The 19,488-nt window shown below is 41.1% G+C and overlaps 2 protein-coding genes across 3 annotated transcripts in view; both read right to left on the bottom strand.

The window, feature by feature from the left end:
• Positions 1–19,488, bottom strand: part of mtfp1 (mitochondrial fission process 1) — a 195,816-nt gene that overhangs the window by 103,729 nt on the left and 72,599 nt on the right. The gene's annotated exons all lie outside the window — the stretch shown is intronic.
• LOC117391698 (mediator of RNA polymerase II transcription subunit 13-like) overlaps positions 1–19,488 on the bottom strand; it is a 100,261-nt gene that overhangs the window by 29,256 nt on the left and 51,517 nt on the right. For both annotated transcript variants that reach the window (XM_033989578.2, XM_055231870.1), the window contains exons 3-4: positions 4,902–4,986; positions 69–152 (exon numbers count right to left, since the gene is read on the bottom strand). In XM_033989578.2, the coding sequence (XP_033845469.1) occupies positions 69–152; positions 4,902–4,986 (169 nt within the window). The remainder of the gene's footprint in view (positions 1–68; positions 153–4,901; positions 4,987–19,488) is intronic.

Raw genomic sequence — 19,488 nt, 5'->3', positions numbered from 1 at the left:
TGTGTGTGTGTGTGTATATGTGTGTGTCTCACATGTTGTGTGTGTGTGTGTATGTGTGTGTGTCTCACCTGTTTCCCACTGGTTTTTCCTCGAGTTCGTGGGGTTTGAAAAACCATTTCCCGATTCTCACAAAACCTTTGTCCATCAAACATCTGCAGAAAAAAAGAATAAGAAAAAGAATAAGATAAAAGAAACAGAAGAATAAGATGAAAGAAACAGAAGAATAAGACGAAAGAAACAGAGGAATAAGACGAAAGAAACAGAAGAATAAGACGAAAGAAACAGAAGAATAAGACAAAAGAAACAGAAGAATAAGACGAAAGAAACAGAAGAATAAGACGAAAGAAACAGAGGAATAAGACGAAAGAAACAGAAGAATAAGACGAAAGAAACAGAGGAATAAGACGAAAGAAACAGAGGAATAAGACGAAAGAAACAGGAATAAGACGAAAGAAACAAAAAAATAAGACGAAAGAAACAGAGGAATAAGACGAAAGAAACAGAAGAATAAGACGAAAGAAACAGAAGAATAAGACAAAAGAAACAGAAGAATAAGACGAAAGAAACAGAAGAATAAGACGAAAGAAACAGAGGAATAAGACGAAAGAAACAGAGGAATAAGACGAAAGAAACAGAGGAATAAGACGAAAGAAACAGGAATAAGACGAAAGAAACAAAAAAATAAGACGAAAGAAACAGAGGAATAAGACGAAAGAAACAGAAGAATAAGACGAAAGAAACAGAAGAATAAGACAAAAGAAACAGAAGAATAAGACGAAAGAAACAGAAGAATAAGACGAAAGAAACAGAGGAATAAGACGAAAGAAACAGAGGAATAAGACGAAAGAAACAGAGGAATAAGACGAAAGAAACAGGAATAAGACGAAAGAAACAAAAAAATAAGACGAAAGAAACAGAGGAATAAGACGAAAGAAACAGAAGAATAAGACGAAAGAAACAGAAGAATAAGACAAAAGAAACAGAAGAATAAGACGAAAGAAACAGAAGAATAAGACGAAAGAAACAGAGGAATAAGACGAAAGAAACAGAGGAATAAGACGAAAGAAACAGAGGAATAAGACGAAAGAAACAGAAGAATAAGACGAGTGAAACTTCAGACTTTAAAACATTTCTCAACTTTCACATTAAAACTTTAAACTGAACATAATCGTCATAATTTACTGAAACGAATGAAAATCCTGAACTTCACCACATTACGACGTAAAGATTCTGTTCTTTTTATGATCCAAAATCTCACTCATTTCTGCTAAAATAAACACTTCATATTTATTTCATATTAATAATTATAGTCATGTCGTGTCTTTGTATTGACAGACTTCTCCAAACACTAAAGGTCAAAGGTCAAAGACACAACAGCAGTGAGTTTGAGTTAAAAAAAACACCAGCTCTGCTCTTTTAAAGTCAATTTCATGATAATTATTTACGTTTATATTATTATTTAAAACACTTTGAATGACTTTGTACAGACTGAGCTTCACAGATAAACTTTTCTTTTCTCGTTCGTCCGTTTAAGTACCACAAACATCGGCGCTAAACGGTGGCGCTCTCGACGAACGGGACGTGATGTTTGGTGACGTCCCCCGAGCTGAAACCCGGCGCTCCGACAGAAGTTCGCTCCAAGGTAAGAGGAAGGTTAATTTGTCCTGCCCCCTCTGATGATCAGCGACGCTTAACTTAATAGAGCAAATATGCGCCGCTTCGTTTGGCAGATGGCGCCGACTTAGAGCGCGGGAGCTTTTGGCCACTCGAGTCGCCGATTCACCTCTCGGGTTATAATTTCATTAAGGTGAAGCTGCGAACGAAGTAGCGTGTAGCGTTGGTCAATCGGTGATTAACGTTCAGGGTGATTTATTTATGCAGAAGACGAAAATGCGCTTTACGTAGGAATTAACCAAAACGCAAACGCCGCTGTCCGACTTTTAACGGGAAATAAAAAACATCAACACATCGCTCCAATTCTTGCGTCTTTGCACTGGCTCCCTGTTCATTTTAGAATTGATTTTAAGATTTTATTGTTTTGTTTTTAAAGCTTTGAACGGGCCTCATCCACATTTATCGCACACACTGAGGTCCGAGGTCCAGCTCCAGCTCGCGGCGCCGAAGACGAGACTTAAAACCAGAGGAGACGGAGACTTTTCTGTGGCCGGTCCAAAGCTCTGGAATGTTCCGCCTCCTCACGTTAAAAAAAACAGCTTTTAAGTCTCGTATGATCCTCTTTTGTCTTTTATTGATTTGTTCCTATTGATTTTATTTGCTTGTTTTATTTGATTTTACTGGTAATTGTTTTATTGCTTTTATATACATATTTATTATTTAAATTTTGCTATTTGATTCTATTTTTTTTTATTTATTGTTTTTATTTATAATGTATTTTGGAAACTGCATTTGTTTGTGAAATATAAAGTGGATTGGACTGAAGAACGGGCAGTTAGAAGCAGCTGGGGGACGATTTATGCTGTTACGGAGATGAAAAATTATAACTTTAACTAGAATATTATGGTTGAGCAGGGACGTCAGCAGGAATTTGGGGGCCCGGGGTAAAAAGTCCAACATGGGGCCCCCCTGGGTTCAATTGTGGGCCCCCTAAAACCCTTCTGCTCCGGACAACAGACCCTTTTGTCCCTGTGGATAAGTCATTTTTTCTGCGCATTCTGGTGATAAAACGGCGAATAAAATGACCCGCGTATGATTATTATTATTATTGTCGTCCGTTTTTATCACGATAAACGATATTATTGTTTATTTTAGCGCTGCGTCGTCGCCGCATTTGTTTACGATAAATTATAATCTCTGCAAAAAGGAGGAAAAAACATTCAAATCTGTGTTAAAAAAGCAGATTTAAATGTACTGTGGCTTTAAAATTAGTCGAATTTAAAATCAGTTAAGGCCATTTCTCTTTTCGATTATAAAAAACTTGTAATCAAAAATACAATTAATTGCCGTGCGTTCCAAATCTGTCCACTCTGTTCTCTTAGTCTCAAGTTAAAATTAAATAAAATACAAAATGTGACGTATTAAAACACATTTTTAACACTGAGAGCTGCTGCTACCATGTTCTTCTTTTACTTTTATTGTGTTGTTTAAGAAAAAAAGTGTTTCTTTTTGTCATTTTTTCCTCATTTATCTTCATTTCAAGAACATAAAACAAGAGTCAATGACGTTTAACGCAAGAAAATCTATTTACTGTTGTTAAAATGTTGTAAAATCTGTAACTGGACAAAACGTTGTAGGAGAATGTGTTCAGACAAATTTACATAAACGTTGGATCTCAGTGTGACTCTGAAGTGCTGTGTGTTTGCAATTTGTTTTCTCCCCGACAAAACGCACAATGTCGATGAAACGTTCTGCACCGACACTGGTCCTTGGTTTATCGTGAGGGTCACGCTCAAAAAATAACCCGTAATAAGTGAAATCTGCGAAATATCAGCTTTATTTTTTATGTTTTTGTCTGTAAAACCCCTCACCACACACTTTATACACTTTTCTCACACACTCTTCCTTTGTCTTCCTTTTTCTCTCTCTTTCTTTTTCTTTCTTTCATTTTCTTTCTTTTTCTTTCTTTTTCTCTTTTTTCTTTATTTCTTTTTTCTCTTTCTTTTTCTTTATTTTTTCTTTTTTCTTTCTTTCTTTTTCTTTCTTTTTTCTTTCTTTCTTTTTCTTTCTTTTTCTCTTTCTTCTTTATTTCTTTTTTTCTCTTTCTTTTTTCTTTCTTTTTTCCTTTTCTTTCTTTTTTCTCTTTCTTGTCTTTCTTTTTCTTTTTCTCACACAGGCGTTAACATTTTCTCACATTTCTCTCTCGTTTAAACTCTCTCAAAGTTCAAACCTTTGTAGATTTAAAAAAATAAGTACAGTTTTATAGAACAAAACCACGTTATTTTCCTCCTTGAAGATTCATTTATTCCGTGATGTCGCCCCCTACAGCCGCGGAGCTTCTACCTTCCCTCAGCGTGTCCAGAAGTCCAACTTTTTCCGCGTTGGTTAGCGTCTTCCTCGACCTTTTGGCAGCGACCGTAGGCGTCTTTGTCGGTGCAGAACGTTTCATCGACATTGTGGGTTTTGTCGGGGAGAAAACAAATTGCAAACGTACAGCACTTCAGAGTCACACTGCGATCCAACGTTTATGTAAATTTGTCTGAACACATTCTGTACTGGACAGGAGACACGGCACGGAGGAGACTGATGGACAATGGTCTACAGTCCAACAGCCAATCAGGACGCACGACACAATGGTCTACAGTCCAACAGCCAATCAGGACGCACGACACAATGGTCTACAGTCCAACAGCCAATCAGGACGCACGACACAATGGTCTACAGTCCAACAGCCAATCAGGACGCACGACACAATGGTCTACAGTCCAACAGCCAATCAGGACGCACGACACAATGGTCTACAGTCCAACAGCCAATCAGGACGCACGACACAATGGTCTACAGTCCAACAGCCAATCAGGACGCAGAACACAATGGTCTACAGTCCAACAGCCAATCAGGACGCACGACACGATGCACAGTCATACGCTAGAAATAAAAACATGCAAAATTACACAAAAAAATCCGTGAAACAGCGAGAAAGTGAGGAATAACTTTACAGGAAAGCGTTTATATTTTTATTTCTCTAAAAAAATCGACGAAGGTTTGAACTTTGAGAGAGTTTAAACGAGAGAGAAAAGTGAGAAAATGTTAACGCCTGTGTGAGAAAAGTGTATAAAGTGTGTGGTGAGGGGTTTTACAGACAAAAACATAGAGAATAACTGTTAAAAAAAATACAGTTTCACCTTTACACACACAGTATATCCTGTACGTTTGAGCCTAAACAGTTACACAACATGAAGTACTCGCGTATACTCGGCCGGGTGTGTGTGTTTGTGCGTCCGTACCTTTCCAGCAGGTTGTGTACGGCCTTGAACAGGAGGGTCCGGCACTCGTAGGACAGTCCGCACTCCCACAGTCCCTCTTCAGCCACTGCGAAAACACACAAAGACACAACTTTAAACGACACGACAAACACGGAAACGTCACCATCACAACAGCGGCGTGACAGTAATGAGCGCTTTAAGTATTTGTGTCGATCTTGTGCGTTTGTTTAGCGCCGAAAACGCGACGGAGAAGGAACGTTTAAGGCGGAATCTGGAAATATTGACGCACAAAAACGGCGCGTCGGGGGAAACGGTTTGATGAGACGGTTTTTCTAATGTCAGTGTAAGATTTTTAACAGATTTGTAACAGATTTTTTAAACGTGACGGTGAAAAAGTAAAAAAGGTAAAAGTTAAATCTGTCACCGGACGCAAAGTCGCGAAAGTGAAGACGATTCGCGGCGTCTTCGGCTCTGACTGGAAAACGTTTCATTCCAGATAAAACGTGTGTCGCGTCTCGTGTTTCTGTCGGAGCTTTTGAAATAAAAATGTGCTGCTCAGAGACGCCACTTTTACTCTTTTACTCGAGTAATGTATGTTATTCTTACTCGAGTAAAAGTTTTGATCAATTTTCTCGTTTTCTGACTAAAGTGACACAAGAGTTTGAAAATATTAAATCATATGAACATGTTTCTTCTTCAGATGAATTGTTGAATCAGACGTTTTGTTCAGTTACTCAGTTACAATTACTCTTACAGTTACAGTTACTTTTACAGTTACTTTTACTTGAGTAATAGTTTCCCCAAAACAGTCTCTGCCTTTGATTTGAGTCTTTACTTTAGTTTTTGGCAATTACACCATTTTACCTGTCTGTTATATTATTATTATGACAATACTCTTTTTTTAAATTATTATGTTTTTGAAATATAGAACAAACCAAAAAATAATAAAAATAAAAATAAAATAATAATAGTACATAAATTAAAGAAATATATAATAATAATAATGATAAAATAATAATATAAATAAATAAAATAATAATACATAAATAAATAAAAAATAATAAGAATGATAAAATAATAATAATAATATAAATAAATAAAATAATAATACATAAATAAAAATAGCAATAATGATAAAATAATAATAATATAAATAAAAAATAATACATAAATAAATACAACAAAAAATATAATAAAAAGAAAAAAATAATAATAATGATATAAAATTAAAAAAATAATAATAAATAAAATAATAATGATAATACATAAATAAATAAAATACAATAATAATTTTTAAAAAGGAAAAACAAATACCTTCACATACGCATACATATATTCATACACATACAAATATATTCACATATTTATTTTTATACACACATAGGACTGTCTCAATATTTATCTATTAATAAAATAATCAATAAAATGCTGCCAGATGAGGATTTATTATTATTATTATTAAGCAGTGTGTTATGTCTCTCAGAAGACTTTTTTTTTTTTCCAGTTCAATAAAATGAAGCGTCTGATTATGACAATTCTTGACCAAAAATCTAAAAAAAAAAAAAACTTTTACCATTTTTGCCTTTACAAACCACAAAAAACACACACACACACACACACACACACACACCGCTCAAATGGATAAACGCAACGTGTTTTTGTCGTAAGTTACAGTTACGCACTTTACTGTGGAGTCAAACACAAATCAATCGTACAGTAAATAAATCTGTGTGTTATATTAAAATCCCGTGTGTGTGTGTGTGCGTAGTGTCATCGTGTGTGTGTGCGTAGTGTCATCGTGTGTGTGTTTGTGCGTGCGGAGAGAGCGCTGGCCGTACAGCTGTCAGGTTGGCCCAGTCAAACCCCATGCACTTGTCAGCTCCACTTAGCCACAGTTCCCGCGTGTGCCTTTATTTGCCCGGGCTGACGCACAAAACGCCGCCGCGCTCAGGTTCCCGCGCCGCCAACCCCTACGCCACCGCACACACTCCCCCCCCCGCCCGCTTTCAACTTCACGGCAAAACCTGAAAAAAGGTCGAGAGCGGCGTCTGTAAAGTCACGGTCGTACGTCAGCGGCCCCACGTGCTGCCGCCGCCGCCGCCGCCTTGTAAACAAACCCCTCTGATTTCTTTAACCCCGCGACCTCACGCCCGTCGCCGCTCTCGTACGCGCCTCTGTATCTCTTTGTTCTTTGGCGAATACCTGCGGGGCATCTGGGAGGAGAAAAAAAAAACAGTGGGATTGTGGGCGGGTGTTTGCTCACGGGGAGGTAAAATACAAACAAACCCGAGGAGCATCATCGCGGCACGGAGGGAGCGACGGATATCAGGGAAAGACGAGTGGTTTGGCGCAGATTGCCGGGGGGGGGGGGGATGGGCGACAGGACCCCCCTCCCTCTACGCTTTATACACTCTTCTTTATATCTTCCCTTTGTTGCTTTGTTGATACTCTCCTCCCTATTTTTGTCTCCTTCTTTTTCTTCTTCTTCTTCTTTTTCTTCGTACCACTGAATGAAATTTCCTTACTCGCCAGAATTACCCCGTCGCCATGGAAACGCTGGCGGTGAGAACATGGTGCCCTGGCATTCAATTTCAACACACACTGGTCCCTCCCGTTCCCTTAACCCCCCCTCCCTCCCTTCCTCCCCTACCTCCACACACACACACACACACACAAACGCACACTACTACACCTCCTCCTCTTCTCTCTTCTTCTTCTTCTCCTCTACCCCCCTCCATCCCTCCCTTCCCTCTCCCACCAACCCTCATTTACTGCTGCTTCGGGGCGCAGACAGGAAGCGAGCCTCAGCCAGTGCAGGAGAGAGGAGGAGGAGGAGGAGGAGAGGAGGAGGAGGAGGAGGAGGAGGAGGAGAGGGAGAAGGCTGGTGAGTGGGCATCATGAGCAGAATGCCAAGTCTCTATAACAAAAAAAAAAAAAATCCATCTCATTACCAATCCACTGTCTCGGTATCTGTCTCTTTATTTAAAACACCACCAACTTTTTTTCTCCTCCGCTCTCTCCACCGCTCCCTCCATCCAACGCGCTGCCAATCACAGCGACCTGTCTTCATTTGTTTTGTACAGAGCACAGATCTGCTGCCTCTGTGGGATCCTGACCCCCCATTAAGACCAGAGCTGTGCCGCTGACACGCCGCCTCACATCTCCCTCTCAACACCAGCCAAAAGGCAAAAATAGTGCGGCTTATTTATTTATACACTGTTTTGGATAAACAAATTATTTTTTGGTTTATAAAGAGTGAGCCGGATCAGTCGTGCATTTGATATTGACAATTATTTTCTGTGATTACTGAGGTGCTGCGTTCCAAAAACACAGGGCTTAAAAATACATCCAGAATAAATAAATATAATAATATTTGACTGTTGCAGTGAAGCAGAGTCTGAACAGGACGGACGTCCCTCTGAGCGTCTGCGAAACAACCAGGAAAGTGTCACGGCCGCATCTGTGGAGTTTACTGCTGGAAGAGGAGGAGGAGGAGGAGGAGGAGGAAGAGGAGGAGGAGGAGGAGGAAGAGGAGGAGGAGGAGGAGGAGGAAGAGGAGGAAGAGGAGGAAGAGGAGGAAGAGGAGGAGGAGGAGGAGGAAGAGGAGGAGGAGGAGGAGGAGGAAGAGGAGGAAGAGGAGGAGGAGGAAGAGGAGGAAGAGGAGGAGGAGGAGGAGGAGGAGCAGGAGCACACACGTTTACAGGAGGAGCATGTTTACTGCTGTTCAGGAGGAGCACAGCCCAGGAGAGAGCACTGCACATGTATGTGTATGTACATGTGCACATACACATGCACGTACATATATGATTGCACGTGCACATGCATGTACAGATGCACATACATGTGCACACACATACACATGCATGTGTATGTGCACACACACATACACACACACATGCACTAGTCTCTCCTCACACTCCAGTGATGGTCACATGGTCCGGTGATGGTCACATGGTCCGTGATGGTCACATGGTCCGTGATGGTCACATGGTCCGGTGATGGTCACATGACTGAACTGAAACACGTTCCTTGTGTTTGTAAATGGTTTGATGATAAAAATAGACGTCTTTAAACAAAAGCTTTTTATTCAATATTAAAGCAGAAAATATCTGCAAAATGAAAGTGTCGCCTCAAATATGAATCTGTTTGTTCTTTTTATCTTATTTAAAAAATAATATAGAACAGTTCAAATTACACATGACTAAAGTAAAAGTTGTGCGTCTGAACTTGCAGATGTGCGTTTGCTGATGAGGTGTTAGAGTAAAACACTCTGGTGTGTGCGCACAAAACTAATGGCCCAGTGTTATTTTTGATTTTCTCTTTCCCCAAACATGTGAGAGGAACATCAGGCATCAAATCATCAGAATCATCACAAACCTGTGCAGCAGCACGCGGCGCTGTGTGTGTGTCTGTGTGTGTGTGTGTGTGTCTGTGGGGGTGTGTGTGTGTGTGTGTCTGTGTGTGTGTGTCTGTGTGTGTCTGACTGTAACACACTGTAACATCACCAGTGCATTTCATTATTTCCTCTAACCTTCCTGGTCCTGCCCTCGTGCCACAGACTCTGAAGCAGCGAGTCCCAAACACAAACAGGCAGTGATGGAACTGGGTCGTCACCGGAGACTCTCCCTCTGTCCCCTGATACTGTCCTGTGTCTCTCCCTCTCTGTGACACTGTCCTGTGTCTCTCTGTGATACTGTCCTGCGTCTCTTCCTCTCTGTGATACTGTCCTGTGTCTCTCTGTGATACTGTACGTCCTCTCTCTCCTCGTCCACCTCTGTCCTGTGATACATTACTCTCCACCGTCCACTAGGGGGCGTGACCACTGTCCTCTACATTACCCATAAGCCACACAAAGCTGGTATTGATCTCCTCAGGTGTGATTCCTGCACATGTGTCCGGCGCAGATGACCCTTCGTGCACGTCGCCTTCCGCCTCTCGCTCATTTGTCGGTTCGTTCCGGGATCGATAGCGGAGCTCGCGGTAAACGTGCGGCTGCGTGACTTCATACGGGCCACTGTAGCACTTCACTAATTAGCTCATCCTCTGCGTGTGAGAGCAGAGGCGCCGCTGCAGGAGCGCGCTCAGCTGGAGCGGCTTAAGGGACGGGGCGAGATTATTGACGTGACAGATGGAGAAAAACACGACCGCACGTAAATATTATCATGCCACGTTTGATCACACGCCTTAAATAGCAACTAAGGACACGTAATGATAGTAAAATGTCAAACTCGATGGTAGATAATGAGGGATAAACTTAAAAAAAATATATAAAATGCTACAGAACTTGAACATAAAGTAACAGTACTGTCTTTATGTCACCACAAGGTCTTATAACTGTGCAAATACAAACTAAAACTGTTCAGAAAAGCTCAAATAAACGAGTATATAGTTTAAATATTAGTCTGACTTTTGTTTAACATCTGATTTTCGACCCTGCGTGTATCTTTGCGACATTATCCTCTTTAAAATCCTCTTTAAACGCACAAAACCCGATTCTAACGACGAGGAACGCGTCACTGTTTGATTATTTACAGTTTGAGGCTGTTATTTCAAATGAATTATTGGAAAACACGAGGCGCAAACAGAGGTGTGCGGACGTCAGAGCAGAAAATGAAAGGCGAGTCCCTCAGAGAATAGAACCGCAGACTCAGCAAACACAATAATTATAGTGGACTCTGAAGTATTGATGATTCTGAGCATCGCGCGCTGCTGTTTCGTTATTATCCCGAGTCGATACGAGTGTTAATTATGGAGTTTATTAGATGTCTGTGTTTCTTAAAGGTCTCTCTGTACAGTGCACACTTTATACACTTTTTTTTTTAGCTTTCATCTGCGTCTCACAAAGGGAAAGTGCGAGGGAGAAACCTGCAGGGATTTGCCTAAAGCCTTAAAGCCTCCACCTGCTGCAGGGGGAGCCGTGCACTGTCATGGTGTGTCTGTGTCGTAATCATGTGCAGTCGTCTCCTGGAACCGAGCCAGAGTCGACGCAGCAGCTCAGCGCTCAGGTACAGGGCGCCAGGTAAAAGCCACACTCTGGAGTTTTACACCAGGAGCCGAGTAACACGAGTCACGTCGGAAAATACAGTGGAAACCAGACCTTTTACAGAAACATTTGCTTTTTTTTACTCAACGTCTGACGTGAAATCAGGCTGAACTTTTCCTGTTTTAGGTCAATTAGGATTAACAAAATTATTTCTATTTGCGAAACGACAGAAAAATGGCAGACGGATTTTTTTTTAGACATTTTTTTATGACTTAACGAGGCACGTTCTGCATGTTTCTGTTTCATTCCCTTCATTACACGCCAATAAATCCTTAAAATGTAAAGTTGTATGAGCACGGCATTAAACTCTTCTGTCATGCGTTTATTATTTTATTATATATTTGCTTTTTTTCCTCACCGTCTGACGTGAAATCAGGCTAAACTTTTCCTGTTTTAGGTCAATTAGGATTAACAAAATTATTTCTATTTGCGAAATGACAGAAAAATGAGAGACGGATTTTTTTAGACTTTTTTTTTTTTTTTTACTTAATGAGGCACAGTTGTGTTTCATTCCATTCATTACACACCAATAAATGCTTAAAATGTAAAGTTGTTGCAGTATGTTTCAGCGAAAGCAAAGAAAAACATTCCAGAGTGTGGCATTAAACTGTTCTATCATGCATTTATTATTATTTTATCATTTATTACTACAGTTTTTTTGTTTTTTTCTCATATACACCACACGTTTTTTGTTTTTTTTGTGACGCTGCTTCGTTCTCCACAGATCAGACTTGCAAATCTATTCAATTATATTATTTTACAACCGTGTTTTCACAAAGGAAGTGCGACGCAAACCCGCTGTAGTTTCTCGTGCGAGTTTTTCCGCAGATATCGGGGGTTTTCCGTGCACTTCCAGGCGTCGTCCTCGCGCGGTTCTCACGGCGAACAAAGTGGATTCCTTTACACATGGTTAAACGGGGGGATCAGGTGAGGGCTGTTTTGAGGCTCGATTATGTGACACCTGCAGCATGTGGACATAACATCTGTCTGTGCCTGTTAGCCGCTCATGTGTGAACGCCGCCGCCGCCGCACACGTCAGCTAACACCGTCCAACGCTACATGCTTCAGCGCCAGGTTAAGACACGAGCGACGTTTCGATATGTTTTGTTTGGATTCGATCAGCACGTTCAGTCAAATCACGTCGGTTGGTGTTTTTTGCAGGTTTAAAATAAAGAAATAGTCCAATTTTAATGGACAATTTACAAAAAAATAGTCACATTTAGTCGCGCGAGTCCAATTTAAAGTCAATAACCCAATGATTTAATACAAAAATCATGATTTTCGACAGCAGAATATCATTTTTTTTAACATAAAACACAAACAGATTCTTTTATTTTATGTGACTTTACACTAGTTCTGCCACAGACCAACACAATTATCAAACTACTCAGGAAACGTTCACTTGTTCACTTGGTAGAGACACATTTCAGGACAATATTTAGCCGTTTTAGCGCATCGGCTGTTGGATTTAAATCTCCAGCATCGGCCGTTATTTGGTTTGGGTTGATCCGCCGTGTAAAAAACACAGCACGCACAAATATTAACACTTAAATACAAAGAAATCACTGCACAAACGTGACCACAGCTCTGTTATAAGTTGTAAAAACGGGCTTTGGGGGGAGTTTGTAGTTGATTAAAACGACATAATTTGTGGAAAATGATCAAAATTTGTTGCTCTGGATGAAAAAACAACAACATATCGGTCGAGTTTATTATATATTTGCTTTTTTTCCTCATCGTCTGACGTGAAATCAGGCTAAACTTTTCCTGTTTTACGTCAATTAGGATTAACAAAATTATTTCTATTTGCGAAATGACGGAAAAACGAGAGACGGATTTTTTTAGACATTTTTTTTTAACTTAATGAGGCACAGTTGTGTTTCATTCCATTCATTACACACCAATAAATGCTTAAAATGTAAAGTTGTTGCAGTGTGTTTCAGCGAAAGCAAAGAAAAACATCCCAGAGTGTGGCATTAAACTGTTCTATCATGCATTTATTATTTTATTATTTATTACTACAGTTTTTTTTTGTTTTTTTTCTCACATACACCACACGTTTTTTGTTTTTTTTGTGACGCTGCTTCGTTCTCCACAGATCAGATTTGCAAATATATTCAATTATATCATTTTACAACCGTGTTTTCACAAAGGAAGTGCGACGCAAACCCGCAAAATAATCAAAATCCGTTGCTCTGGATGGAAAAAAACTCCATATCGGTCGAGTTTTAACCCTGCGTGTGTGACTTTGTGCGTCTGTACTTGCTTAAATGTAGTTTTATTAAAGTTTTAGCGTGAAGTTGCACGTGGATATTGATATTTTTTACAGCCCTATTGAGCGGAGTGCTTCACCTCCTGATCATTAAACAACAAACACTCGTCTGGCTCCTGCCCTCTGCTCCTCCACCTCCACAGACCCGACCCGTTTGATGAAGCTGCCAGCGTGTAACCCGCGCTTCCTGAAGTCTTTTATTGTGGATGCCGCTTCCTGTGCTGCGGCCCCCTCTGCCTTTACGTTGCGGGGGGTCACAGAGGTCGCAGAGGTCACAGAGGTCACGTCCCTGTCTCCTCGGCGTTGAATTTTGAAATTAGCGGTGGCGTTTCTGTTGTTTAAATGACACTCATCGTTTTGTTCTGTTCCCATTCCAAACTCCCCAGAGCTTTATGTTTACTAGCGCTTAGAGTTTCTTAAAACATCGCTCATTTTGATTTAATTACAGAACTAACTTAAGTTACGGTAAAGCCGAATTGTAAATAACAATAAATTTACCAGGAGCATTGTTTTATTTTGCTTTTCCAACCAAATTTTGTCCACTTTTTATAACTTTTTGCTTGAACGCTAATTCAGCTACATGGTTCCATTTTGTTTTAACTGGAGCTACGATTATTTTTGATTTGTTGCGTAACTTTAATTTAATCTAAGTGTAACGGTTCATATATATGTTTGTATAATTAACGTATAATTACTTTGGTCCTGCAGCTGCTTCTTCTGTGTTTTTCTTTCTTCTTCTTGTGCCTTCGTCTTGCTCTAGTATAAATTCAGGGTTTGACTCCCGCCTCGTCCCTTTGCGAATCAGTTTTGGGAAGAGGTCAGTCATTTATTGTGATCCCTATGTTAAAGTGTCCTCTTTTATTAATTATCTTTACTTTTGTTTCCATCTGTGATTATATTTTATTTGTATTTAAGTTCATACTGAGCTCCTGTGCTGTTTTGTTGTTTTTGTGCGGGGGGAGATGTTGATATCGTCCATTTTCTTCTGGCTGGACCGACGTGTAGCGGCTCATGTTGACAAAGTTTTATACTTTTTATGGAACAGATTAAAACTCCAAAAGTTCCCGCTGTGTCCCGTGGCTCCTGAACACATCGCCGCCCGCACAACACAACGCAGACGTCCACCGGTCACATCAGCATCTGCTTGATTATTAAATCCTAATTAGACTGAGTATTTTTTGGGGATATAGAGGAAAAAGTGCACTTCTCTGTTTAACCCTATAGCGTCGAAGGCTATGGTCGCCGACAGAGCGCGGATGTGGACTTTCCAGCAGCGTAACTCCGCAACCAGTCGTGCTCTTGAGTAAATTCAAACGGCGTCTCAAAGCGGAGGCACGGGGCTATTTAAATATTTTTCTGTCAGTTACGGTAATCTGCCTCTGTTGCTACGCGAAGGTGACGAATGAGAGCACGGGGCTGCGGGGATTTTCCCAGTCAAGAAAAAATATGGATGAAAGTGTAAAATAGAAATAGATGTGTGAAAAAATGCAGTAAATTCTGATACTTCCTTTAATATGATTTTTATGGCTAACAAAAATATAAAAGTCTAGGTGAGCTGTACTGACCCATGGTGTGCGCTCAGTCCTTAAACGGTTAACGAACTACTTATTATGTTTGCGTTTAATAGTTTTAAAGTTTATATATTGAGGAAATGTTTTATCTCTACACGTGTAAACCCGACGCCGCCCGAAACGACCTGACGAGTTTAATCCAGAACCGATCCCTCCCGTCATCGCCGTCACATTTAAACAACAGTAAAAAAGAAGTGGCACATTTTAAATCAAACATATCACAAAGCTCCCAGCATGCACCGGGGCCTCCCTCACTCATATAGTTTTTATTAGGCCCAGAACAGATTAGGTTTACAACTTCTGCTGCGCGTTTTAATTGCCGTCGTCCGTTTATCAAATCCAGTAAATCCTCCGCTGGCTGCCGATTATTTACACGCTTATATTAGTTCTAACAATAACGCCGGAGATGATCTATAAAATTAAAAAAGAAGACGCAGATTAGCTTTGTGGTTCAAGAGGGAGGTAAAACGGAGGATTACACGCCGCTTTTTGACCTTTAAAGCCGCGCTGTGTAACTTTACGGGCGACGGGTACGATATCTCCCGATTCTACCGATGTTTTCTGCAGCGCAGCGTTAAACTATTATTCATTTTTGTTCTTTATCTTTATTTATACAAACAAATCCAATAGGTCCTTTTTTAAAATACAACACAAACAGAAAAATGAACAAAAAAAACAGTAAACGACTCCATGGAAACGGTAAATAACTTATCAGTGGTTCATCTTTTTCCACGTAACTTGTCCGTACGTGTGTAATTAAAGTTCTGATGGGAAATTGTCACAGAAATCTGTTCAATGTAACGGCGAGGACGTTAAATCTGTGACACGCGTGACAAAATCAGACACGACGCGCAAAAGTAGAGCCACAAACGACCGAAAATGAGCCAAAAACAAGTAAGTGTTGAAGTCTGAGGAGCCACAAGAAGAGAAAAATAAAGTGAAATTTAACAGATAACGCCAAGAGTTCGACTTAAAATATGAGTTTGTCTCTGCGGGCGAGTCTCACGCCGAGTCGGATCTGTGTAAAATGAGGAGGAAACGTGAACAAACCAGTGAAAGCTTCAAAACGGCGTCAACACATGGATTAAAAGGTCAGACTTTAGAGTTTTTTGAGAGTAAACTGAGTGAGTTTGTTCTTCTGTTTGAGAAACATCTGCTGATGTTCAGGAGGAAAATGAAACGAAGCCTCAGAAAACGTCAGTATTTACAATGTTCTGTCTCTGCAGCGACGGGGACGAGACAAAGACAGAGGAAAATGGACACGAGACACACAATGGACATAAGAAAGAAACGCACTGGACATAAGAGACACACAATGGACATAAGAGACACACTGGACATAAGAGACACACACACTGGACATAAGACACACACTGGACATAAGAGACACACTGGACATAAGAGACACACTGGACATAAGAGACACACACACTGGACATAAGACACACACTGGACATAAGAGACACACTGGACATAAGACACACAATGGACATAAGAGACACACTGGACATAAGAGACACACACACTGGACATAAGACACACACTGGACATAAGAGACACACTGGACATAAGAGACACACAAGACACACAATGGACATAAGACACACACTGGACATAAGAGACACACAAGACACACAATGGACATAAGAGACACACAAGACACACAATGGACATAAGACACACACTGGACATAAGAGACACAAAAGACACACACTGGACATAAGACACACACTGGACATAAGAAAGAAACACTGGACATAAGAGACACACAAGACACACAATGGACATAAGACACACTGGACATAAGACACACACTGGACATAAAAGACACACACTGGACATAAAAGACACACACTGGACATAAGACACACACTGGACATAAGAGACACACTGGACATAAGAGACACACTGGACATAAGAGACACAAAAGACACACACTGGACATAAGACACACACTGGACATAAGAGACACAAAAGACACACACTGGACATAAGACACACACTGGACATAAGAAAGAAACACTGGACATAAGAGACACACAAGACACACAATGGACATAAGACACACTGGACATAAGACACACACTGGACATAAAAGACACACACTGGACATAAAAGACACACACTGGACATAAGACACACACTGGACATAAGACACACACTGGACATAAGACACACACAAGACACACAATGGACATAAGACACACACTGGACATAAGACACACTGGACATAAGACACACACAAGACACACAATGGACATAAGACACACACTGGACATAAAAGACACACACTGGACATAAAAGACACACACTGGACATAAAAGACACACACTGGACATAAGACACACTGGACATAAGACACACACAAGACACACAATGGACATAAGACACACACTGGACATAAGAGACACACTGGACATAAGAGACACACAAGACACACACTGGACATAAGAAAGACACACACTGGACATAAGAGACACACTGGACATAAGAGACACACTGGACATAAGAGACACACTGGACATAAACTGCGATACACGTTTAACGAAGTACTTATGACATAAAAGTACTTTATTTAGTACTTTATAATTATGAAGTAAAAAAACTCGTATTGTGACAGGAATAGTATCGAAAACAAGCTGAAAACGTTACGTAAGCCCAGTTTCCATTCATTAATAAAACTCCCATGATGCAATTGTTAAAAAGAGTTGTTTAAAAGTACTGCATGTTCCCCCCAGGTCCAGCCGTGTACTTTTGTGTACTTTTGTGTACTTTTACTGCCACATAAAGTCAAAGGTTTGGCTTTGAGACCAAACATGAGAGGAGGCAGTGACAGCGAACAGAGGAGGAGGAGGAGGAGGAGAGGAAGAGGAGGAGGAGGAGGAAATCTGGAATGAATTAGCCTCCGCGCTGTAGTCGCTGCATATTTGTGGGGATAAGTCAGCGGAGGCGGCGGCGGCGGGGACGAGGGTGTGAGCGCCTGGACGTAGAAAAAAAAACACAAGCTACGGGAAAAAAAACAGAGTTCGTTCGTCTAAATTGGAAGATGTCCGTCGGGTTTTGTCGTAGCGGGAGAGTAATCGACGGCAACTTTAGCGGTTCAAAGAGGAACAGAGCAGACTCCAGTGCGTTTATCGTTTATCGTTTATTGTTCACCAAAAAAAATTACAAAAAAACAAGAAAAAAGTTTAAGTAGCCACTGAGATTTCCTCCTTTTATAGAGCCCCTCCCTGATTGGCTGAGCCCATTTCTGTAAAACAGGTAAGTTTTTCCCAAATCCAATTCTCTCGTTAAAATTTAGCTCCAATCAACCAGTGTAATAATTTATTCACTTAAGTTGTTAATTAAAATACAGCTCTATGTTTTACTTTAATTGTTTTAACGGTGAAAACTAATCACGTTCCCCACAAAGCTCAAATATACGACACCCCTCCTCGTTAACCCCCAGTGGTCTGCCCCGGAACCTTCTTAAAGTGCTTCGGCTCCCCGGGGACTCATTTGGCCGAAACACCTAAAGCAGACGACACATGGGTGAGTTTAAATTCACACGATTCAATTACGATCGATTCAGTGATGCACATTTATCAATAAAACATTTTAAATGTTTGTGTTTGTGTCGTTTATGCAAGTGTCAAAGATGGAAATGAACGAGCTACAGGGAGGGAGGGAGGGAGGAAGAGAGGAACAGAGGGAGGGAGGAAGAGAGGGAGGAAGAGAGGAACGGAGGAAGGAACGGAGGAAGGAAGGGAGGAAGGAAGGGTGGAAGAAAGAGAGGAAGGGAGGAACGGAGGAAGGAAGGGAGGAAGGAAGAGAGGAAGGAAGGGAGGGAGGAAGGGAAGGAGGAAGGGAGGGAGGAAGGAAGAGAGGAAGGGAGGGAGGGAGAGAGGAACGGAGGAAGGAAGGGAGGAAGGAAGGGAGGAAGGAAGGGAGGAAGGAAGAGGAACAGCGGAATGAAGGGAGGAAGGAAGAGAGGAACAGCGGAATGAAGAGAGGAAGGAAGGGAGGGAGGAAGGAAGAGAGGAACAGCGGAATGAAGGGAGGAAGGAAGAGAGGAACAGCGGAATGAAGAGAGGAAGGAAGGGAGGGAGGAAGGAAGAGGGGAAGGGAGGGAGGAACGGAGGAAGGAAGGGAGGAAGGAAGAGGGGAAGGGAGGGATGGAGGAGCGGGGTGGAGTTACAGCCCTCGTCTCCACGCTGAGGTCAGAGGTCAAAGCGGAGGTTAAGTGCGGGCGGTTGCCGTGTCGACAGACCCTCTCTGTGTGTGTTTGGCACTGACACTGGGGGAATTTGAATCATAAAAAGTCATTATTGTAAATACAAACAGCTGCTGCATGAAAGAGAAAGAGTCTGAGCGACACCGATACAACGAGGAGTTACACAAAAGTCGCACACTACAGCTTCGCACGCACATAATTAAACGATATTAACGAACTAAAGACACGGACGCGGCGAGAACGGGAGGAAAAAACATCATTTAACCACTATTATTTTTATTATTCAGCCAAATGTTTAAAAGTGTATTTATTTTGTGTGAGTTCTGAGTTGTGTTGATGTTGTGTTGACGTTGTGTCGTCTCATAAGTGATGTTTATGTTGTGTTTGATTTGTGCGGTTTGTCGACGCAGAGGTTGAAGTCGCACACACGAGTTCAGTCTGATGTTTGTGATGTGTCCAGTGTGTGTGTGTGACTGTGTGTCGAGCCTCCGGCCTCAGTGTGACAGGAG

Source organism: Periophthalmus magnuspinnatus, chromosome 23 (genome assembly GCF_009829125.3).
Source record: "Periophthalmus magnuspinnatus isolate fPerMag1 chromosome 23, fPerMag1.2.pri, whole genome shotgun sequence".
Taxonomy (NCBI): domain Eukaryota; kingdom Metazoa; phylum Chordata; class Actinopteri; order Gobiiformes; family Gobiidae; genus Periophthalmus; species Periophthalmus magnuspinnatus.
The sequence above is the reverse complement of the archived record's forward strand: the minus strand, read 5'-3'. Positions and strand labels throughout refer to the sequence as shown.